This window comes from Pleurodeles waltl, chromosome 6 (genome assembly GCF_031143425.1).
Source record: "Pleurodeles waltl isolate 20211129_DDA chromosome 6, aPleWal1.hap1.20221129, whole genome shotgun sequence".
In the NCBI taxonomy this organism is placed as follows: Eukaryota; Metazoa; Chordata; class Amphibia; order Caudata; family Salamandridae; genus Pleurodeles; species Pleurodeles waltl.
Window position 1 is genome coordinate 605,608,089 of NC_090445.1, and position 24,733 is coordinate 605,632,821.

At 44.4% G+C, this 24,733-nt stretch overlaps 1 protein-coding gene across 1 annotated transcript in view; it reads left to right on the forward strand.

The window, feature by feature from the left end:
* The window catches only part of PPIL1 (peptidylprolyl isomerase like 1), a 42,944-nt gene extending 37,958 nt beyond the window's left edge, over positions 1 to 4,986 (forward strand). Inside the window, exon 4 of the mRNA XM_069238883.1 lies at positions 1,804 to 4,986. Coding sequence (XP_069094984.1) covers positions 1,804 to 2,024 — 221 coding nt within the window. The 3' untranslated portion in view covers positions 2,025 to 4,986. The remainder of the gene's footprint in view (positions 1 to 1,803) is intronic.
* Positions 4,987 to 24,733: the final 19,747 nt, after the last annotated feature.

Genomic DNA, 24,733 nt, shown 5'->3' on the forward strand with positions numbered 1-24,733 from the left:
AAGGGATCCTCGTTTGTAAATGAGGCAACACTGCCATCTGGGGGTTATAACGAAATTAACATTGGATTTAAAATGGCGTTTGGAAAACATCTACCCAAAATTAATTTTCCCCATGATCAATCGCAAATTGCTTTCCTAATCCCCAAGGAATCATTAATCCTGTGATGAGCAGAAGGGATTTAAGAAACTGATTCATTAGACTGCCCATAACCTCGTTCAGTTCCCCCCGAGTTAACTGTTTTTTTTTTGTTTTTGTTTTTTAATAACATGGACCTGAGTGGAGGACATTGGAATGCGTTTCAATTTTTTTTGTTATTATCATTTTTTTTTGTAGGTACAGGGAGATTGTGGCATGCCCAGAATCGCTGGACGCTGGCCTGAGGCCGGGATTCCACCCTCTTTCTCGGTCTCCAAGGTCGGCACCTCTAGCCATTGGGCGGCATCTCCTTCCAGGTGCTGTCCTGGGACCACCACCTCACTTATGTTACAGAGTTGCCGCTTTCAATTTTAAATTATGAGCCACTTTAAATAAAACCTCTTTTGTGTTTCCTGAGGCTGCTCCTTTCGGGTGTACATCTGGTGCAGCTGCCCTCCGCCCATCTCCTGGTTGACTTTGCCACCCTTGGCATTTGTTCATGGGCACCCGTTCTATGACTAACTCATGCCATTGTTAGCTGTTACCTTTATAGATTGTATGACATGCTGCTTTTCGATGACAACATAGTGTTACTCCTGGGTTTACCACCATTTGTTCTGTAGTCCCCTGATGTTACTCTTGAATTATAGCATTTCAGATTGTTTATGTGCAGCTGTCATGACATCTGTCCTGTTACCTTGGTGAGCTGCTGTCCTAAACCTCCATGGGTGTTCTAAACTTTAAAAGTGCATCCTGCAATTTTGCCTTGTCGAATCCTTGCCCTTCCCACGTGTATCCCCCCTTAAAATGGCATCCTTTCATGTTACTACCTTTTTGTAATTTTTTAGTGTACCTCTTACTTTCATGTTTCTTGAACTACTGTCCTACATCATCTTTATCTTGATCGTTGGTTAAATACCCGTAGCCGTGTATGAAGAGCCGCGCAGATCTCTGTTCATTATGAACAGGCGGTGAAGCAAAATTCAGATGGTGAACTTCAAAATGGAAACTCTGTGGAAGTAGCAGGCTGCAACAAATAGAAATTCAGAAGCTCACAGTATGCGCAAGTCAGTAAATGTTTGGGAACAGCTAGGTTAAAACTAGTATGCTAAAATGGACTTGAAATAGTACACGAGATAGGGCAAAAGGCCCAGTGTGCCATCTGTGCATCGTTTTCATGTATTTATTTGGAGCTACTTACTTTAAAGAATGATCATCTCTTAACATTTGAGTCTGTCTTGCTTTACATTTTATTTGAGCATTGCCATAATGTTTCCCATGTGTGACTGTCCTACTACAGACCCCCCTTCGTGTGGGTAGCACGCTGGACAGAGTAGTCCACAAAGGCATGTTTGCAATGATATGTCAGTGCCTCCCATTGCACCTTTTGGAAAGACTGTTTAATACTTGGGTATGTAGATTGCACAGCCACGATATTGTGATCGAGCTTTGTAATGTCATAGCGAGTTTTAAGGCTGTTAAGCCATTTGTGGTTTATTAGATGACATGGGGAGGATTCAAAGTTATGAAGCTCCCACATTGCAGATATCCAATAATCTATATTTGGTGTATTCACCCCTAAGCGATGAGGCCTATGGTCTAGCAATCTGCAGCTTGCGTGTTCTGCTCATGTTAAACGTTTGCTTAACACTAGCTTCTTTTTCTAGGTGCTGGAATTCTTGCCATGGCCAATGCTGGACCCGACACTAATGGCAGTCAGTTCTTCCTCAGCCTGGCGCCCACACAGTGGCTGGATGGCAAACACACCATATTTGGCCGTGTTTGCCAGGGTATTGGTGTGGTGAACCGGATCGGTATGGTGGAGACCAACTCCCAGGATCGCCCAGCAGATGACGTCAAAATCCTCAAAGCTGCCCCAGCAGGTTAAAATTCAGAAGAGGAAGACATCAGTGCCCCATCCCGCCAAGCTCTGATTTGTGGTGCAGACGGGATGGGTTGGAGGAAAGGAAGGTTATTACTAGAATGTGCTGACAATTCCTCCCTTCCTTTAGCAGGTCAACATTGCTCAATGTCAACTTTCATTTTCCATCAACTCATAGCATACTTGATTCTGTTTGTAATATTCATAGTTGCAAACTTGCCTAACGTCATGTAATAGCCAACTGAGCCTGGTGTATTGGTAACATTAGCCTCGATTATGGGACTTGTAGTTTCACTTTTCCTATTTAAGTATGGATCAGAAAGTCTCATTAGGAAATTTGCTACTGCTGCAAATCCAGACCGGATGAGGTTAACTGTTGCAAAATGCAGATAATGGGGAATCAACCAACCATATTCTCCTGCCTGCCGTACTGATGGAGCTACTAAGTTTAAATCGGGTTCTAAATAAGTAGGTTGTTATAAGTGCCTGAGAATTAAAAAATATAAAATGGTACAAGAGCTAAATGGTGCACCTCTAAACTACAAAAGGTTTAAATGTTTTTCCCTCCATGATTACTGTTTGCACAAAGCTCTTAAACACATTAATCATTTTTTCTGTCAACTAAAATATCTTAGTTATGTACTAAACATTCTATTCTCCTGGTGGCTTCCACAACCAGGTAGATTTTAGTGCTTGAAAAGCGGGAAAGGTTTGTTACTAACCAGGACAGAAAAATTCAGTGGAGGTTGGGGACATTCCTACATTTTTGGTAAACCTTTTTTATGTTGAATGTTTTTAAATTGAACTAACCTTCTCTTCCACAGGTCCGCTTGTTTTCCAAGGTTTCCTCAAACCATGTGTTTCTTTTACTCTCATACCTTTGAAAATAGCACAGCCTAGAGTCACAACAATGTGCACCTTTTGTTGGCCACCTTGTTGTGAATAGGCTTGCCAGTCCTATTTTCGGAGAGCCTCGTAAGGCCCTCTTAACCGCTCAGTCCAACTGACACCTAAGAAGGGATTGTTTTTGTTGTTTCATCCCAGTGTTAAGATTGAGGGTGTTTAGTAATCTCCGATTTACGGCTGCTGCAACACAGGTGTTCTAAGGTTCATGCATAAAATGTATCCCCTGTGCACTTGTAGAGAGGCTTCTTAGTGTAAAATTAGTAAGCAGAATAGGTGCCGGGTTGTCTGTCTGTGTGCTGGAGGGAAAACCTCAATGTGTTCCTGCACATGCCTCCACTGTTGGTTTCTTGCTCTTTTCTGCAGCCTTCTGAATTGACCCCTCACATGCATGCCTCTGTGGTATTTCTGACTGCATCCTATGGTAATCCGTTCCTGTGAGTCTTGGTCTGTGTGGCCTCTACCTTTTTTTCTGGAAGCACAGGAAAGGGGCATCAGCTTTGTGCCGGCCATTACCATCTATCATATGCCAGTTGTTAGTGCAGTAGTCTTTTTGCATTGCTTGCTGTATACCTACACTAAAGGTGTGCGGGTTAGTGGGGGTGCGTGGGGGTCCTACTCCATGTTGTGTAGGGATGCCTCAATTTCAACTATGTGGCAGCTGAAGACAAACACATTCTCGTGGCTGATATGTGTTTTTACGTTTTGGCATTCTGTTCCATGAAGGAGAACTTGTGTTTGATGCCACGAGGTTGTATGTATTCAGTGTGCCATTTTCTGTAATTAAGTAAACTGTTTAGTTTAGTGCTGCTTACTGCTTAATATGCTAGATGCTATTGTCACAAAAATGTAACACTGCTGAATTATTAGTCCTCGAACATGATGATCATTCAAGCTCCATGCTTTCTTTAGTCAAACAATTCTTTCAGTAAATGTTCCATCAGGGTCGAAGCAGGCGGTATATTGGGAAAATAAAATAAAAAATGTGAGCGATGCTTAAACTACAACGCCTTTCCCTTTACAGAACACCACACCACGAAGCTGAAATCTTTGAACCACCTTGAGGTTTTTCCTGCAGGTACTTCTGGCAAGTCTTCAAGTTTGGAGCATAGTCTTCCTCTTGGGTCAGTTTTACCAGCCTTACAGTCCTGGGGGTGTCACACTTGAGAATCAGACTTTTCTGATTCTAAAATCGCACGTATTTTGAACTTTGTCCTTGGTGAATTACGGGTAGTTGTTGGCTATACTAGTACAGTTGTTTGTTAGTGTACATCTAGGCATTTTGCATGGTACATTTACTTATTGCTACTTAACATTTACATGCTCAAGAATGCTAAGAAGTCAGGATCATGTAACTTTAGACATTACTAACATTTATGAAGGATCTGCTGAATGGAACAGAATATTTCTACATCTATATTTTGTGAACTGTAAAATTAAAACACATGCTAAGAAACCGATTGTTCTTAGTAACTCCTGTTACTGATTAGTAGAATTTCCTTTGAAATTATTGATGACAGGTTTTATAGAAGCCTCCCAACTAAGGAAGTGGAGCTGTTTATAGATTTTATGTCCTTGGCTCGTACACCAACAGCTAGACTAGTGTTATGTGAACAGAATGACATGAAACAATCGTGCAGCCCAGAAAACAATGACTAGAAAGATTGACTGCTTACTTGACCTTAAGCTCTAACAGCTAAAAAATGAATCCAAGAACTTTCATCCACCAAGACCCGTAATGGCTAATATACATATTGCAACTGAGCAGAAAGATGCTGTGGATAAATTAGTAGCATCCATCTACCAAGTGAATTTCTCTTTACAGTTGTAAATAGAATACCTTTCAATCAGTTTGTTGCATTTCACTGAAATAAAAGAAGTATCCTTTGTGAAAGGTAACAAGTTATGTTTTTTACTGGGTTCTCCGAAATCACCTTTGTGAGTGGGTTAATAGCACAAAAATAGAGCCTGTGCCTATTGCATTGATTGTTTTTTTTATTTCTCATGCAAAACTGTTGATGTTCTTCAATTCTCTGTGTCAAATAAACTTCCTTTTTTAAGTAAACCACGTTTGAAAGTGAGTCTATTCTTTGAAAACCATTGTTGGTTTATGTGTCATATACCAGTGGTGTGTTTTGATGTCATACTTGTGGCCAGAATAAGGCGCTCCAAATTTGGCGTTGTTGCATCTATCAGCATCTTTAATGCATAGAGTAAAATGCAAAGGGGATGTAAGGCATAGTTTATCACCACTGTATATGTCATTATGACTTGTAGTCCGAGAAATCACCAGAGTCATGATTTTGGGAGCAGCCAGGTCTTTATTTCTTTTCTAAATTCCAAGTGCCTGTGGCTGATCCTGATTTCTTTAAGGAGACTGTTCCAGAGTTTGCCTGCTTGTATTGAGCAACCTCCTACCAATGTTTTTTTTTGTAGTTTTGAAAGACAGAGTGGATCTATTCTTGTACTATACATTTTGAGTCTAGAATGTAAGATCGGCCCTGCCTTGGAGGGTTCTTTTCTTGTGACTGCTAACCAGTGTTGACCCTTCAACTTGGGGCTAATGTGCTCTTATCTGCTGTTTTTGGACTGATGTGCTGAAGCATTTTTGTCCTTCACTGGAATCGATGCTCATCAATGTCAACTGATTTTAGACCCTGCATAGGATGTGGTAGAACCATTAACACAACGTCAATGCAAACCATTCAAGTTACACAGTATGACCAATGTGGCCATACAAGGACAAATCCAGTCAGGAATAAAATGTAGGGGTTTATTACACACTTAAGCTCAAAGTCATGTAGACAACTCGTAAGACAAAGTTTTATAAAGATACAAAATCATGATGGGTTGGCCAAGGTGATGACATAAGTTCAGACAAACTAAAATTAATAAAACTAAGCATTGGTCAAGGACAATCCGAACATCAACAAGAATAGCTAAGATACAGACAAAAAGCGTTGTTCAGCTTTAACCCCTTCGCTGCCAGGCCTTTTCCCCCTCCTGTGCCAGGCCTTTTTTTGCCTATTTGGGGCAGTTCGCGCTTAGGCCCTCATAACTTTTTGTCCACATAAGCTAACCAAGCCAAATTTGCGTCCTTTTTTTCCAACATCCTAGGGATTCTAGAGGTACCCAGACTTTGTGGGTTCCCCTGAAGGAGGCCAAGAAATTGGCCAAAATACAGGGAAAATTTCGTTTTTATCAAACAAATTGGAAAAAGTGGCTGCAGAAGAAGGCTTGTGGTTTTTCCCATGAAAATGGCATCAACAAAGGGTTTGCGGTGCTAAACTCAGCAGCTTCCCAGCTTTCAGGAACAGGCAGACTTGAATAAAAAAAACCAAATTTTTCAACACAATTTTGCCATTTTACTGGGACATACCCCATTTTTGCAATTTTTTGTGCTTTCATCCTCCTTCCAGTCAGTGACAGAAATGGGCATGAAACCAATGCTGGATCCCAGAAACCTAAACATTTCTGAAAAGTAGACAGAATTCTGAATTCAGCAAGGGGTCATTTGTGTAGTTCCTACAAGGGTTTCCTACAGAAAATAACAACTGAAAAAGAAAAATATTGAAATTGAGGTGAAAAAAACATCAATTTTTCTCTACGTTTTACTCTGTAACTTTTCCCTGCAATGTCAGATTATCGAAAGCAATATACCGTTACGTCTGCTGGACTCCTCTGGTTGCGGGGATATATAGGGCTTGTAGGTTCATCAAGAACCTGAGGAACCCAGAGCCAATAAATGAGCTGCACCCTGCAGTGCGTTTTCATTCTATACTGGGTATACAGCAATTCATTTGCTGAAATATAAAGAGTAAAAAATTGCTATCAAGAAAACCTTTGTATTTCCAAAAAGGGCACAAGATAAGGTGTTGAGGAGCAGTGGTTATTTGCACATCTCTGAATTCCGGGGTGACCATACTAGCATGTGAATTACAGGGCATTTCTCAAATAGATGTCTTTTTTACACACTCTCCTATATTTGGAAGGAAAAAATGTAGAGAAAGACAAGGGACTATAACACTTGTTTTGCTAATCTATGTTCCCCCAAGTCTCCCGATAAAAATGATACCTCACTTGTGTGGGTAGGCCTAGCGCCCGCGACAGGAAATGCCCCAAAGCGCAACGTGGACACATCCACATTTTTGGAAGAAAACAGAGGTGTTTTTTGCGAAGTGCCTACCTGTAGATTTTGGCCTCTAGCTCAGCCGGCACCTAGGGAAACCTACCAAACCTGTGCATTTCTGAAAACTAGAGACCTTGGGGAATCCAAGGAGGGGTGACTTGCGGGGCTCGGACCAGGTTCGGTTACCCAGAATCCTTTGCAAACCTCAAAATTTGGCTAAAAAAAACACATGTTCCTCACATTTCTGTGGCAGAAAGTTCTGGAATCTGAGAGGAGCTACAAATTTCCTTCCACCAACCGTTCCCCTAAGTCTCTCGATAAAAATGGTACCTCACTTCTGTGGGTAGGCCTAGCGCCCACAAAAGGAAATGGCCCAAAACACAACGTGGACACAACATATTTTTTCACAGAAAACAGAGGTGTTTTTTGCAAAGTGCCTACCTGTGGAGTTTGGCCTCTAGCTCAGCCGGCCCCGGGAGGGGGGGGCAGAAATGCCCTAAAATAAATTTAAAGCCCCCCCTGCCCGGGAACGACCCTTGCCTATGGGGTCGCTCCACCTGCGTGACATTGGCTCCAAAAAACAAATCCCAGGTGCCCAGTGGTTTCTGCCCCCTTGGGGGCAGATTGACCTAAAATCGGCCAATCTGCCCCCAAGGGGGGGCAGAAATGGCCTAAATACAATTTGCCCCCCAGGGGAGCGACCCTTGCCTGATGGGTCTCTCCCCATCTCTAAAAAAACAAAAAAAAAAAACGCAACAAAAAGATTTGCCCTGGTGCCCTGAGGGTTCTGCCCCCCCCTGGGGGCAGTTCGGCCTAATAATAGGCCGATCTGCCCCCAGGGGGGGCAGAAATGGCCTAAAATAAATTTGCCCCCCCAACCCCCACCCCCCCGGGAGCGAACATTGCCTACGGGGTCGCTCCCCCTGCGTGACATTGGCGCCAAAAAACAAATCCCAGGTGCCTAGTGGTTTCTGCCCCCTTGGGGGCAGATTGACCTAAAATCAGCCAATCTGCCCCCAAAGGGGGCAGAAATGGCCTAAATACAATTTGCCCCCCAGGGGAGCGACCCTTGCCTGATGGGTCGCTCCCCATCTCTAAAAAAACAAACAAACAAACAAACAAAAAAAAAAACACAACAAAAAAATTTGCCCTGGTGCCCTGAGGGTTCTGCCCCCCCTTGGGGGCAGTTCGGCCTAATAATAGGCCGATCTGCCCCCAGGGGGGGGCAGAAATGGCCTAAAATAAATGTGCCCCCCAACCTCCACCCCCCCCCCCCCCCAGGAGCGACCCATGCCTACGGGGTCGCTCCCTCTGCGTGACATTGGCGCCAAAAAACAAATCCCAGGTGCCTAGTGGTTTCTGCCCCCAAGGGGGGCAGAAATGGCCTAAATACAATTTGCCACCCAGGGGGAGCGACCCTTGCCTGATGGGTCGCTCCCCATCTCTAAAAAAACAAACAAACCCAAAAAAAACACAACAAAAAAATTTGCCCTGGTGCCCTGAGGGTTCTGCCCCCCCTTGGGGGCAGTTCGGCCTAATAATAGGCCGATCTGCCCCCAGGGGGAGGCAGAAATGGCCTAAAATAAATTTGCCCCCCCCCAACCCACCCCCCCCTCCCCCCGGGAGCGACCCTTGCCTACGGGGTCGCTCCCCCTGCGTGACATTGGCGCCAAAAAACAAATCCCAGGTGCCTAGTGGTTTCTGCCCCCAAGGGGGGCAGAAATGGCCTAAATACAATTTGCCCCCCAAGGGAGCGACCCTTGCCTGATGGGTCGCTCCCCATCTCTAAAAAAAACAAACAAACCAAAAAAAACACAAAAAAATAATTTGCCCTGGTGCCTAGAGGGTTCTGCCCCCCCCGGGGGGCAGTTCGGCCTAATAATAGGCCGATCTGCCCCCAGGGGGGGCAGAAATGGCCTAAATACAATTTGCTCCCCAGGGGAGCGACCCTTGCCTGATGGGTCGCTCCCCATCTCTAAAAAAACAAACAAACAAAAAAAAAAAACACCCCAAAAAAATTTGCCCTGGTGCCTAGAGGGTTCTATCCCCCCCCCCCCCCCGGGTGCAGTTCGGCCTAATAATAGGCCGATCTGCCCCCAGGGGGGACAGAAATGGCCTAAAATAAATTTGCCCCCCCCCCCCCCCGGGAGCGACCCTTGCCTACGGGGTCGCTCCCCCTGCATGACATTGGCGCCAAAAAACAAATCCCAGGTGCCTAGTGGTTTCTGCCCCCTTGGGGGCAGATTGTCCTAAAATCGGCCAATCTGCCCCCAAGGGGGGCAGAAATGGCCTAAATACAATTTGCCCCCCAGGGGAGCGACCCTTGCCTGATGGGTCGCTCCCCATCTCTAAAAAAAAAAAAAAAAAACACAACAACAAATTTTCCCTGGTGCCCTGAGGGTTCTGCTCCCCCCTGGGGGCAGAAATGGCCTAAAATAAATTTGCCCCCCAAACCCCCCCCCCCTCTTCCCCCCCCCCCCCGGGAGCGACCCTTGCCTACAGGGTCGCTCCCCCTGCGTGACATTGGCGCCAAAAAACAAATCCCAGGTGCCTAGTGGTTTCTGCCCTCTTGGGGGCAGATTGACCTAAAATCGGCCAATCTGCCCCCAAGGGGGGCAGAAATGGCCTAAATACAATTTGCCCCCCAGGGGAGCGACCCTTGCCTGATGGGTCGCTCCCCATCTCTAAAAAAAACAAAACAAAAAAAACACACACAAAAAATTGCCCTGGTGCCTCGAGGGTTCTGCCCCCCCCCTGGGGGCAGTTCGGCCTAATAATAGTCCGATCTGCCCCCAGGGGGGGGCAGAAATGGCCTAAAATAAATTTGCCCCCCCCCCCCCGGGAGCGACCCTTGCCTACGGGGTCGCTCCCCCTGCATGACATTGGCGCCAAAAAACAAATCCCAGGTGCCTAGTGGTTTCTGCCCCCTTGGGGGCAGATTGTCCTAAAATCGGCCAATCTGCCCCCAAGGGGGGCAGAAATGGCCTAAATACAATTTGCCCCCCAGGGGAGCGACCCTTGCCTGATGGGTCGCTCCCCATCTCTAAAAAAAACAAAAAAAAAAAACACAACAACAAATTTGCCCTGGTGCCCTGAGGGTTCTGCTCCCCCCTGGGGGCAGAAATGGCCTAAAATAAATTTGCCCCCCAAACCCCCCCCCCTCTCCCCCCCCCCCCCCCCCCCCCGGGAGCGACCCTTGCCTACAGGGTCGCTCCCCCTGCGTGACATTGGCGCCAAAAAACAAATCCCAGGTGCCTAGTGGTTTCTGCCCTCTTGGGGGCAGATTGACCTAAAATCGGCCAATCTGCCCCCAAGGGGGGCAGAAATGGCCTAAATACAATTTGCCCCCCAGGGGAGCGACCCTTGCCTGATGGGTCGCTCCCCATCTCTAAAAAAACAAAACAAAAAAAACACACACAAAAAATTGCCCTGGTGCCTCGAGGGTTCTGCCCCCCCCCTGGGGGCAGTTCGGCCTAATAATAGTCCGATCTGCCCCCAGGGGGGGCAGAAATGGCCTAAAATAAATTTGACCCCCCGCAACCCGGGAGCGACCCTTGCCTACGGGGTCGCTCCCCCTGCGTGACATTGGCGCCAAAAAACAAATCCCCGGTGCCTAGTGGTTTCTGCCCCCTTGGGGGCAGATTGACCTAAAATCGGCCAATCTCCCCCCAGGGGGGCAGAAATGGTCTAAATACAATTTGCCCCCCAGGGAAGCGATCCTTGCCTGATGGGTCGCTCCCCATCTCTAAAAAAAGAAACAAAAAAAAAAAAAACACACAAAAAAAAATTTGCCCTGGCGCCTAGAGGTTTCTGCCCCTCCGGGGGCAGATCGGCCTAATAATAGGCCGATCTGCCCCTTCATCTTTTTCCTGATGCTGTAAAACTGCTCCTTTTTTAATTTTTGTTTTAATAGCCCTTCTCCTTTCCTCAACTTGTCCAATGAAGTACTTTTCTAAAGGACTAAGAATGCAGGTCAAATTGTTCTTGTCAGCATAAACTGCATCAAATTTCAATGAAGGCTCAAAGAAGCCTCACTCTGTGTCAGTGTTCTTCATCTTTGCAATGTTGCTCAAATGTTTCAAGATAGGGACAATTGAGAACACTAGGTCATAATTTGAGTAGAAGTATTGATAATACTACTGCTGATACAACAGTGATAATAGCAGGCTACAGGAAATTCAATGTTAGGATTAAACTATGGTACGTGAATCCCTCACTTACTAATGAAGACAGTTGTGTACAAATGTTGGAATCTCTAGCTTCCATGGTACATACTTGTCTAGCAATTTGTAATACACATTTGTGGATAGATCCCCTCTAGAACCCTCAGTGTGTAAATATTTCTTATCACTGTAAAATAGATTCTGATCTGCAATAGGGTTTGCTAAATTTGGAGTACTTGTGGATGTAACCTATTCTGAATCAGTTGCTATGGGCAAACTCAATCCAATGAGCATTATTATAATCCTGATAACTGTCACTACTACTGAACCTATACATATGTATTTACATTTACTACCTCTATTTTTGACTCCATAAGTTGTCTAATTTCAGACCAAAGTTTTGAATTCAAAAATCAAAAGGGCAAAGTGGCTTTTAATATATATCACTGTCTCTTTCCAGTCCTTTTTATTTGTGAGCAAAGCAAAAATGATCTCCATAAGGTGAAAAGTATTCACAAAACACTTGATTTTCTAGAAAGTTCATCAAGCATGTTCTCTACTTGCAAGTGTTCAAAAGCTACTATTAAAGGTTCAAATGTCTCCAATAAAGGGCACAGTTCATAATCCCTGATAATCACTTCCAAAGCATAATGTATTTGTTCATCAAGCAGCAATGAGATTTCAAAATTAAGCTCCACTGCAATTTCAAACTCAAAAATATTGAACTGGATTGAAATTGTTGAAGCTAAAGGTTGCAAACACCTTCTCCCAGTCATTTTCATTAAAATATGTCCTTTCAAGTGTGGAGTACTTTTGACTGGGTACTCTTTTTATTTGATTTTCTGATACTTGACACTCTGCATCACTTTCACTGTGACTTGACCCTCTAGTTTCTTCAGGAATAGTTGGAGGCACTTTTACTGCTGGCACAGTTTGCTCTTTAGGCCAATTGTCTTCTGGTACAGTTCTTTTATCTACAGCAATTGGTCCTTCGTCAGCATCTGAACTCGCATGAGTCACCTGATTCTGTCTTGGCCATTCTGTACCATCCACTGTTGTTCACTTGCACAGAACCCCCATTAGACTGTGGTTGTGCTGTAGCAGCCACTTGTCCAGTCCCAACAGCTTGACTAGCCTGATCCCTTTCGCTCACTGTAACCAACCCTTGTGGAACAGGTACTGTATCATCTAGGGGACCTGGAACTTTGCAAGTATGGCTTGCATGTACCCAGTTAGGGAGGCCAGCACAATTCATAGTTATAATGGTTAACAAAACCACCTGGTGAGGGATTCTCCAACGTGGTTGCAAGCAGGTTTTCCTTACATGCTTCTTGATCATCACCCAGTCGCCTGAACATAGGTCATGACAAAGCTCCTGCTGCGGCTGTACTATAGCTTCTCCAACCTGATGAAACAAAGAACGAACCACGTCAGCCAGTCGTTTGCAATAATCCAGTACCAAGTCATCTGTAATGTTCATATGCGTGTTCAATGGCACTGATGGCAATCTCATGGCCCTCCTCATGATAATTTCATGAGGAGACAGCTCAGTTTTTCTGTTGGGTGTACTGCTCATACTCCTCAAGACAAGAGGCAATGCGTCTGGCCACTTTTTCAAGTGGTGGATCCACATAATTTCGTTATTCTCAAATACAGGCTTCCATTAATCTGTTCTACAAGTCCTGCAGCTGCAATATAATATTTGCTCAACTTGTAATGCCGCACACAACATTTTCAGGACCGCACTGTTGAAATTAGTTCCTCGGTCTGAATCTAGAGAAATCGGAAATCCAAATCACAGAATCAACTCCCTAAGTAACAGCTTTGCTACTGTGAGACTATCACATCTCCTGGTCGGGTAGGCTTCAACCCAGTGTGAAAAAATTCATACGACTAATACATATATAAGTCCATTGCACACAGGCAGCTCTATGAAATCCAGTTGCATCCTGTAGAACGTTCCTCCTGATCTAGCTATGTGATTCAGTGTAACAACTGTGCTTTTCTATATTCATCTGCTGGCATGTGACACATCTGTGGCATACAGCTTCTGCAATCACTCAATCTGGGGTTAAACCATGTCTGTCTAAAGGGTTGGATTTTTGCATCCTTACCTATATGAGCCTGTTCATGATAGTATCTAGCCATAGGTGGCGACAAGCTGTTTGGTCACACTGCTCTTCCATCACTTGAAACCCAAATATCATCTTCATTTCTCTTGACACATCCTGCTCTAACCCAACGTTTCTGGTCTTCTTCTGTCACTTCTTCCTGCAATCTCTTAACTTCCTTCCATGTATCAACAGCAGTCAACAGGAAATTTTGACTTGTCCCATCACTTGCCTTATTACTCCACTCTCCATTAAAGGAGGTATGACTTTGTGCACTTGATGACAGCAATATTTTCAGGCAGCTGTGATGCATTCAGCACATTGTAAATTGTACCACTGTTTTGGATAGGGGGTCCAGAGGAGGTCATCAACCCTCTCTGGGACCTAACTGTCCAAAATTATGAACACCACCATACTGACTATCAGTAGAAATTGTCAGTTTGAGCTGTTCAGCAAACACAGCATACTCTATAAAGAGTGACCAATTTGGCTACTTTGGCAGAAAAGACTCCTTGAAGCCATAGGCTTCTACCACATCTGAGACCATACAAACTGCATATTCAGCTCTCAGGGTATCGTGTATCTCTTAAACAGGAACCATCAACAAACATGACATAATGATTTTCAGTTAAGGGATCATCTTGAATTTCAGGTCTTGGTTTGGTGCACAATTCAGTCACATTAAGACAACAACCTCATCCTCACGGTCATTTACATTTTTAACAGGAATTGGCAACAACGTAGCAGGATTTAGGACAGTACACCTTTTGATATTAACATTGGGAGATAATAGAATAACTTCCTTCTATTGTGCATTTGCTGGGTAGTGCATCTTTGTTTGGGTTAATAAAATGTACACAGACTGGGGGGGATAAAAACATTCAGGTGATGACCCATAACAACGCCTTTGCACTGTTTATGCTGATGCTTAAAGCAGTGACTGCCGTCAACCAGGCAGCACTGAAGTCACAAGATCAAGTGTGGCAGAAAAATAAGGCACAGACTTGTTCGCACTTCCATGCAGCTGTGCCAAAACTGAGAGGCCACATCCATGCCTCTCTCAGCAAAACAAAGAAAAACATTTGTTATAACGCATTCCCAGAGCTGGGGCTTGGCATACGTTTTCTCCCAGCTCCGTGAAGGCATGTATGCAGCTATCATCCAGTGGTACTAGATCAGACACATCATTATGTGTCAGTTTCTATAAAGGCTTGGCTAAAAAGGAAAAGTTTGGAATCCACTGGCGACAGTAGCCAACCATTCCCAGGAACATTTAATCTTTCTGTGTGGCAGGGGGACTCATTTTCATGATTGAGATTCTCTCTTGTGACACTTTCCACACACCTCCATCTATGTGTTGACCTAAGTACATAACTTGTTTCTTGTAGTACAGTAATTTTGCTTGAGAAACCTTGTGTATTCTCTCCTAATTGACTCAAGAGAGCAGTTGTGCCTCTCCTGCGTGCGTCTCAAGTTTTTGATGCAACAAGCAAATTATCTATGTACTGCACTAACACTGCCTGATAGGACATTTTAAGAAACTCCAGGTTCTGTTTCAAGATCTGGTTGAAAATGGATGATGATTCAGTATACCCTTGTGGGACTGCACCATGCCAAATCATGACTGCCGAATTTGAAGTAGAAGAGGAATTTACTTTCCTCATGCATTGATAAGGAAAAGAGTGGCTGGCACAAGTCAATCACTGTAAACCATTCTGCTTCTCATGGAATTTTAAATCAAATCACTGTAGGATTCGCTATCACAGGTCAACATAGAAAACAATCGTGTTTATTTTTTTCAGGTACAGGACTATGCGGTACTTTCGATTGAGCTTCCGCAGTCCTAAAGTGAATGAGTTACGTGGACTTAGCATTTTCTCTTTCAAGATTCCGTGTTCAATAAGACAATTTATGAAAGGGCTCATGCCAGCAATTGTCTCTGAAGACATATTAAACAGGGGTGTTTTTGATAATACTGCATTTGGCTTCACTAATATTTTAATAGGCTGAACTCCTTTGATGAGTCTTATTTCTTTTACTGAAAAATCCCAAACCTCAGGTGTCACTGTCTTTTAGTTCTTTGGGGAATTCATTACATGACAGCATTGGGTACAATGTGACACTCTGGTACTGCTCTACAATTTTACAAGGCGCATCTTCCACATTTCTTTGAATGGCTATTCCTTGGGGTGTGCAGCTAATTGAGCAGTTTAGCTTATACAATAGGTGGCTTCCAAACTTACAAGACTTGAATCACATACCACAATTTGGTGCTCAGCTTCAAATGAACCTATTTTTACAGGGACATGCTGTGTTACAGGGATGGTCAGTTGCTCATCTGCGACTCCTACAACATGAATTCTCTTTCCTGAAAGGGGCAAGTTTGGGACTTCATCTGTTCAGACAGTGGAATGTGTAACTCCTGTATCAACTAGGAATCATAAATCATGGTCCGTAGCATTGGCATTTATATAGGGACCACACTGATTTACTTCTAATGATGCACCTAGGATGTAGTTCTTATCATCAGAGTCCTCAGCTAAAGAATTTCTGAAAATTCCTCATCACTCAAATCCAATAGAGGAAATTGTGATGCAATCTGGTTCACATTTCCAATCTGGTTTAAATTCTGTTGGTTAAAAAAAACAATTGCTATTGTGTCTGTGGGGGCCTGTAGTACCTCCTTCTGCAGTCCTGGGGACATATTTACATTTTGCACTCTTGGTCTTTGGACTCTTTGAACTTGATTACTGCCTTGTACCTGAGCAACTCCAACACTCTGCACTTGATTCTTCACATTATTAAGTGGACACTCCTGTCAACAATGATGTCAATTTCCACACACATGACACAGGATTAGTTCTCTTCAAAGCCTGAACATCAAGAACACCTCTACTTTGATCTACCTGACCACCACGTCCTCTACCTCTAGGCTGGATAACATTTGTCACCTGCTCTGGTACTCTTTGTGTACCGCCAGTGTTCACCATCATCTGTGGACTCGGACTATCTTTTTGTGCAGCTTTCAATTGCATGACCATCACTTTCCCTTTCAACTTTTTCTGTTTCAGTTCTCATTTGTCACTACAATACTTTGCAAACCACAAGGTTTCTTCAATCTGTATGTTCTGCCAACTAATCGGGTGCTGCGGAATCATGTCACTTATGTCTAGCTTCAATCCTTGCACAAATCTGAACACAAAATGACCCATATCTTTAGCTTCTATTGTCTCTGTGCCACTATGCTGTTTGAAAGCCTGAAGCAATTGTAGTAGGTAAGAATGGAATCCTTTGACTCCTGAGCTATCCTGTCAATCTTCTGCCAATCAATATCTTTTAGGGACAACTTATTTTTCAGAAATTAAATCACCTTGTAATATTTTTTCATTACCCCTTCAGATGGCATGCCCGTTACAGAGTCTCTTCGAGGTTCACAATCAGGCAAAATAAACATTCACTCCACATATTAGTCAGAACCAAAATGTCAAACAAAGTATTCAAATTCTCCAACAGCATTTTGAAAGTGCCACAAATCTCTCTGGTTGCTTGTACCACTCCACTGGTTTCTCTCTTAATCTTGGATAATCATTGATGAATGACATATCACTCCTACTCCAGGGTACGTGAACATAACCTCCAGCTGGTATTTCCCTCATGGTCATCATCTTTCCATTGACTTGACTTGCTCCTGCCAGAGGCACATTTGGCTTTGCTTTCTTCTGGTCTCTTTCCTTTGCCCATCTAGCTTCCCAAATATCTATGGCTCCCCTTTTCTGAATGTTTTAAATTGTTTCCTTAATGTGCATCTTCATTCCAGGAGATCCAGGAGATCTCATTTGAACTATATCTTAATATGAATTATAGTCTGTAACCTCTCTTTAAGGGCTTTTATTTCTCTAAATCCACTTCATATTTTTCAGACTACTCCAGCTAGTCTCTCATAAGCCTGTCCTGCATGTTGAGTAACATATTTGTGTATGAAACATAGTTTATCTTCTTAATAGGTTTCGAATTGGGCTTTGTCTAACGTTCCCAGTATCCTTTCATTCAATTCCAATTTCAGTCAGGGCACATTCACTGATCTATCTCTCTGTGGTGTTCTAGCATTGCAGTTTGTCATACCTGTTGCGCCTTGAGCACTTGAACTATTTAACCAATCGGTCAACTGTTGTGCAGTAAAACCTCACAAACTTATGTTATTATTCTGTAGTTCTTCTGCTCTTGATAGTCTTACAGTCTGTCGATCCAGAGTATTAAAGATTGACATGTTCTCTGGCATGATAAAGGGTACTCCTCCGTGAGGAGTGGTGCAGTGTGCATTTGGGATCTGATCAGGTCTGGGCACAAAATATGGTGAGAATCCCTGAGGAAACCTTGCATCAGGAGTTAGATCTGTCTGACTCCTCATTGCTTTTGGATCTGCAGTTCGTGTAGGGGTCAGTGGTCTTACAAGAGAAGCTGTGTTCTCCATCTTTGAGTTGTTTGAATGTACTGATTGTAGCATACCAATTGGTGATATCCCAGAGGATGTAACTGGTGTATCAGGAACAATTGGGACCTTTATTGAGTGTGCATTGCTTCCAAACATACCTGTAACATACAAGGGAACAACAGGACCTATAATCATGGGGACTGGACTGTTAATGCATCTGGACCCCTATAATTTGTCTGATTCTGAGGAATTGTCATTCCTACACTCTGTCCTCTTAAGACAGTGCTGAAACATTTTCCTGTTTGACTCTGGGTAACACCGGGCATTTACTAAACTGGAATATAATGGGCATAGGTTGATTTGGGGTATCATTTTTTTACAGGTGGATTCACATAAGGTGACTGCACTGTCTGATTCACATTAGAATTTGGCACAACCTGGTTCACAACTGGACTTTGTACAGACTGGTTTGCATTAAAACTCTGAACTAGTTGATTTGCTACAGGAACCTGGGTCACTGAACTTGCTGGTGTGCCTGGTACTATCTGATGCAGGGCACTGTGCAACTGGAGCAGTTGGCACATTCGAGGTTACATTTAGGACTGCTCTACTTCTTGTTCCTACCTCACCTGAGTGGTACCGAAGCAGGTAGTGAATCAGGATCTGATTTATAAGCTCATCTGAATCACTTTCATATGTCACTCGTTTTATCCTCCGTATCTGTTGCCTGTTCTGCTTTTCCTGTCTCTTTCTTAGTCTTACGTTTAGTGCTTTCACCATCTTCATTTGAAATAGCTGCAAACATTCTTACTCCCTCAATTATGTCCTGTCTCTACATTTTCTGTTCTGCATCCCATAAAGCCTCTGCACGTGTCTTAATGGCTTTCTGCATTCTGTTCTCATATGTTTCACTTTCTTGCGTACTATGAGTTCCCAAATACTAAGACATTGTGTGAGTCATGAAGATGGGTTCTTCTCATACAGTATTCACCTCAAATTGTCTAGAATTCTCAGATTAAATGTTCCATAATGGGGAAATGCTAAAGCACCTTCTTTCTCAGTAATGTTGCACCATTGTTCAAGCCACAAGCATGCAAGAAATCCTTTAACAGACAATACATAATGACCTTACGTTCCTTCGGATGGGGCCTCCATAACCTCTCTAACTAGAATACATACACCTCCTCTTCATGTACTCTTTAAAGCTTTACACAATTTCATTTTTAACCAAATTCAATTAACCAAAACAAATTTTCCATTGAATCAGAAAATAATGTCAATACCACAATCATTTTCTCTCAATGCTCTTCATCAATAGCAATGCAGCACTATCCATCAATAGCAGGGTAGCTTCACATCAACTGACCTATACGAGTGCGACACTCATTGACTTCATGCTCACTTCTTTCAGCAGTACAGTTGATTAGCAATTGTTTCTCACACAATTACTCGCACACCTAATGCAAAATATTGTGAGCAAAACCAACAACCTGTCTGCACACTACAGGGTAGAACTCAAACACTTTGAACCTGTACTGCGATACGCTTTCTGGCTGTAGCTTTCACAATAGCACGAGTGAAACTTGATAAGCAATTCTCACTCCGGTTGATACAGATCCTCAATATGCACTCAGGATTCACCTAATACAAACCAATAACTCACACTCACTCAAGGAAGCTATTGGGACTGTCAACAGCGTCTCATGACAAGTACCTCACTGCAGACAAATTAACCAAGTGTCTTTTGCACTTGTGTGTTACCCCGGAATCTTAGGCAACAACAGACCTGTGGACATTTTTTAGCGAAAAGCAGCACAATCAAAGGAGTATGACGACTCCACAAAACACTTCACAACATCACACTTTATCAGTCTTCAGGCAAAAAGCAATGCAAGCACAAAACTCTATTAATGCACATCTGTCTCTTGTAGGCACGACGTTGGTAGTTCATCAGTTCACGGAATGGATCACAAGACAGAATTCTCGGTAAACAATTTTTGGGCTGGCTATCGCATGGGACCAATCCTATCTCCCTAATATTAAACTTTGATGGTTCTCTCACCTTGTGGGACAAACCATTCCTCTGCTACCAGATCTGCTGTAGCATTTTCCATACTTCACAGGAATCAATGCTCATCGAGGTCAATGAATCTTTGGACCCTGCATAGGATGTGGTAGAACCATTAAAACAATTTCCAAACAAACCAATTAAGGTACACAGTATGGCCAATGTGGCCATACAAGGAAGCCTACAGTCAGGAATAAAGTTTAGGGGTTGTTGGACATGACACTTCTTGGGGAATTTTCCTAAAACTTTATTTTTTTGTTCCTCCTGGTCTTTGCTTACTCGCTGTGCATGAGCTTAGGACTCTGGGAATCTTCTCCCCTGTATGGCAGTGGGAAAGTGCACACTCCCTTCCTACCTATGATAGGAAGGGGCAAATATGGGCATGATTGAGGTGCTGTACCCAGGAGGACCCTGTAAGAAAGGTATCGCACATACCTGGGCAGGTATGACCCTGGCCTCTAGGGGGACGTTGCACTGTGCGTGCCACCCCCTAGAAGACCCTGTCAACCATGTCTTAGGCCCGATTGGATGGGCAGGCTGGGGCATGAGTGCGCCTGCGCTCAGCGTGACAGCCCGTATGCGAGGGCCAACCCTGAGCTAGACTTAAACCTTCCCTGGAGGACCCCAAAGATGGGCGAGGTGGTAGGCGTAGCGCAGGGCAGGTATATGAAGGGTACTCTGCTCTAGTAGGGAAGACCCCCACCTAAGTTGCACCCATGGGATGGGCCGGCCCCCTAGTAGTGGCCTTTGGGCCTTGGGCACTGTCCCCCTGTAAGTGCAGGGTGGAAGTGCACGCACATGCCCTCTACTTGGTAAGAGGTAGGGCTGACCAACGTGGGCAGGACCAGCCATGGCAGTCCTCAGGGTGTGCACTGCGCCAAAGGACCTTTGGAGTCACGTAGCCAATAGGCCAGGGTGCGCCCACCTGCATGATGGTGTTTTTTTATTTATTGAGTCTGGCATAGCTGGCCTCTATGTGCCTACCTGCACCAGGACGTCATACCTATAGTGAACCTGGCGCTAGCCCATTTGCGAATAGTGGCACACAGGTGGTTCTCTATATAGATATTTGTTCTGGCATCATATGCCAGGGTGTGCACACTTGTACATGGGATTTAAAACTTTAGGGGTCGAGCCTGTAACCTAAGTGTCCATCCTGAATCTGCAGGCTTGTATGTGCACAAGGGGTGCGGAGCTCCCATTCATGTTCCAACTGCCCACGAGGGAAGCTCTGACCTTAAGTTAACATGGGGGAGAACAGTCTTAGTAGGTCTGGCTGTAATAGTGGATTGCAGAGGAGCAGCCTCACGATGTTTGGTATCATTGGATTCAGAGTGACAACCCCTTCTAATGGTAAAGGTGGTTTTATTATTAAGGTCATAGATTCTAGATTCTAAAGTGCTTTGTGTGTCTCGTAAATTCAGCTTCATTCCACTGGGTGCTGATGAAGAGCACATCTGTGCATTCCCCAAATGACAGCAATAAAACTTGGGCATCCAGAACGACAGACCCCTGCCATTCGGGGCCTGGAATAGATCGATTGGAAGGATAGGTTTCTGACACTTGGCCTCTCGGAGCCAGAGCATGGCCCCACTAAAGATAAAGATCTGCATTCCACATCCTTGGGGCAGATGGAGGAGGAAATATAGGGGCGACATCTGTGGTTCAAAGGAGAACCCTTTGAACCCTTCCTGTATTGTGGCTGGCCTGAGCTGACTGCCTGCTGATGTGTCGAAACCTGAGGTGTGCTCTATTAGGGCAGGTTGGCTGCCCCGTGTTCTCTGCGGAGTTCTCAAGGACATCAAAGACCTCCGGCGAGGGATTTACATTGTCTGCCGATACCATCTGGAGAGCGGTGCCCTCTTCTGTGCCTACTTTGTATACTGGACTCCACCAGGCAACACAGGCGTGAGCGTGGACTAAGTAGTCTGTATGGAGAGCGGAATTACCTGGTGCAGAGCCTGCAAGTACTGCCCGCACTTCAGATGAGTGACCCTTTATTGTGGGGACCACTGCATGTCGAGATGTCTTTTGATGTGAACGGGATTACCCGTTGCGGCACCCCTCTTGGCCTGCTGTAGGCAATTGAGTCACATTTCTCTCATGTGATCCTCTGCTGCACGCTCATTGTGTGCTGTGCCCCGTTCACAGGTTGCAAATTTGGGAGTTGGTGGTGCAGCCAAAGGTGTGCTATACACTGCCTCGTGTGATATAGCTGAACGTGTGTCAAAGTGTGTGACCGGTGAGTCTGGTGCAGCTGAAGTCATCACGCACCAGACGTTGTGCCTGTAGGAAGCTGGCTCTTTTGCAGAGGCAAAAGTAGATAGTACTAATGCTCTATTTTGTGGTAGTGTGGGCAAGCAGTTTGGCTTATCAGAGGGCAGTGCTAAGCATTTGTTGTACTCAAAGAGGCTATAAATGAGACACACAAATAGTAAATCGGAGACCAATTTAGAAAAATAACCATTCTTTTTGTAGGTTTCAAACCCAAGTACTTCGTTATCAGGTAAGTAGACATTTAAGCATAAATATTTTGCAGTTTCAGAAATCAGCGCAGTGCAATTTTTAGAGTTCTTTTGATGTTATCCTATGGAGGAAAAAAATGTTCTGCAAACACAGGGTTAACAATGACTTACAAGGTCAAGCTCCGGTAGCAAAGGTATGTACTGTGCACTGATCAGAATCACACCAACAGGTCACACTGGGCAGCACTGGGGTGGCTGAGTGCAGGGGTGCAGTAAGGCGTTGGGTGCCTAGTGGTTCTGTATGGGAGTTGGACCTTGTGATAAACAGGCTGCAGGCTCTGGCTTGTAAGCCAGTCGGGGACAATAAGCATGTAGGTAGTAGACTTGGGGTGCTCTGGGATGTAGGTGCACTTCCAGTTCTCTTCTCCAGTGCCCAGGGGTGAAGGATGCAGGGGTTTCTCTATGCACCTGGTTTTCTCATCAGGGAGCAGGTCAAGAGGTCCTGCGTGTTGAAGCTGCAGGCCTCGTCGGGGAGTCCGGCAGGGGTGGACTCAAGCTGAGGGTAGCCGAGGGACGTTGTTGGCACCAGTGACCCACCTCAGATGGGGTGACAGGTGCAGTGGTTACTGGAGGTGTCTAGTTTCCTCTCACCACACGGCTGCAAGAGAGTGGGGCATGTGTGCAGGCAACTTAGGGGGTGAGGCCTGTGTGGAGGCAACTTGAGGGAGCTCAATAGGGGTGAAACCTGACTGGACTCGGACTCCAAACGGTTGGTGAACTGGGCTGGCACCGTTGGTTAGCTTCACCTCGGATCGTAGCGAGCGGGTGCAGAGGTCACTTCGGGTGTCGGGTCCTTGCTATTCCAGGGGCTGCAGAGTCCTTTCCTGAAACTTTGTTGCAGAGAAGTACTGCTGCTTACAGGAGTCTGAGTCTTAGTAGAAGGCAGGCAGTCATACTGGGTTTCATGGAGGCTCAGCTGCAGGACAAGTCATCTTTTGGGCAGAGTCCATCGATGTCAGCAGACAGGCCAGAAGGACTGGTTCCACATCAGCTGCTTCTTTCTTCTGCAGCACAGGTGACTCTTCTTTGTCCTTTGTTTCATAGGTAGTCAGGATCTGAGTTCTAGGGTTCGGGGGTATAATAAATATGCAAACTGTTATTTCTGCATTGATAATTCTTCATTACCATTCATATTTCAGTAACTTTAACCAAAATGAATTTAACACATTTCGTTCAGTATAACGAGGAACTGCATTTCTCTATTTTACACACGTATTTAAATCATAAAAAAATCAATATAGTTTCAATACATACTTTTAGTTTAGAGTCTAAATGACATCATGATATCAGTTTATTTATTTGAACATTTAGTTAAACTTTATACAACCAGGGTTTCTAAGGTTAGTCTAAACAAATTAACATAATGCATAAGCTGTCACATATAGTTGACTTCTGTGGCATGAGGGACAGCACTAAAGTTTCTGCCACATCATGTCTATCTGCCACTTTCTTGAATGGTTATAGCTTGCCATTTAAGTATCTGGAAAGTACAGTGGAGACCCGATTGTTGTAATGAAGACTTGCCTACACTGTAACTAGTGATCTCTGTACACTGCTTTGTCGCTGCCATCTTTGCTGGTGGTCTCCGAGAGCTAATTGAAGGAGAGAAAAATCTTGCTGGCTTATAAAATTAGTCAAAAGGAGCTGAACATAAAAGCCAAACTCTATTTCAGCCTTTTTCTCTGCCAAGGCGCCCTCTGCCTCAAACCTTTTCTCCTCTAGAAGCTGTTTCATTTCCTACAAAGCCTTTTCAGCCTCTGCTTTTTTCCCTGCCAAGGCTTACTCTGCCTCAGCCCTTCTTTCCTCTGCTGCAAATTTCAGCTTGGCCATCTGTATTTTCAGTACTTCTGTCCTCCAGCTCCTCAGGGGTCAAGTTGCAGGAGGACACTGCTTTCTGCTCTGGATCCAGCAAGGGATCTCACTGCTGTGGGTTCTCCTCTCTCCTATGGGGACACGGTCTGGAGGTTCTTCATTCTTCCTCCTCTGTTTCTTTCTCCCCTTCCACTTCATCCTCCTCCTGCATCTGCACTGTAGATTGCAGCCGGTGACCTCCTCCCAAGCAAAGAGGGCTTTCTGGAGCTCTTCTTTCTTGAAGCTTTTTGTCATCTGCAACCCCTTTTCCCTGCACAGCTGTTTCAGCTCTGCCGCAATGTAGCCTTCATTGTTGCAGAGGACTCCAGTGTTACAGTTTAGTGTTACAGTTGCACAAATATGGGGCAGACATTGAATTTGGAAAAAGGGGAAAAAAGGCCAGTCTAGGGAAAAAAACATTGTGATGTCAGATTATTGCAAGGTTTTGTTTTGGGGGGGGTTTGCACAAATCACTGAGTTGCACTGCACAAACATAAGTACTGGAACCTACTGCTACTACCAATGTAAGAACC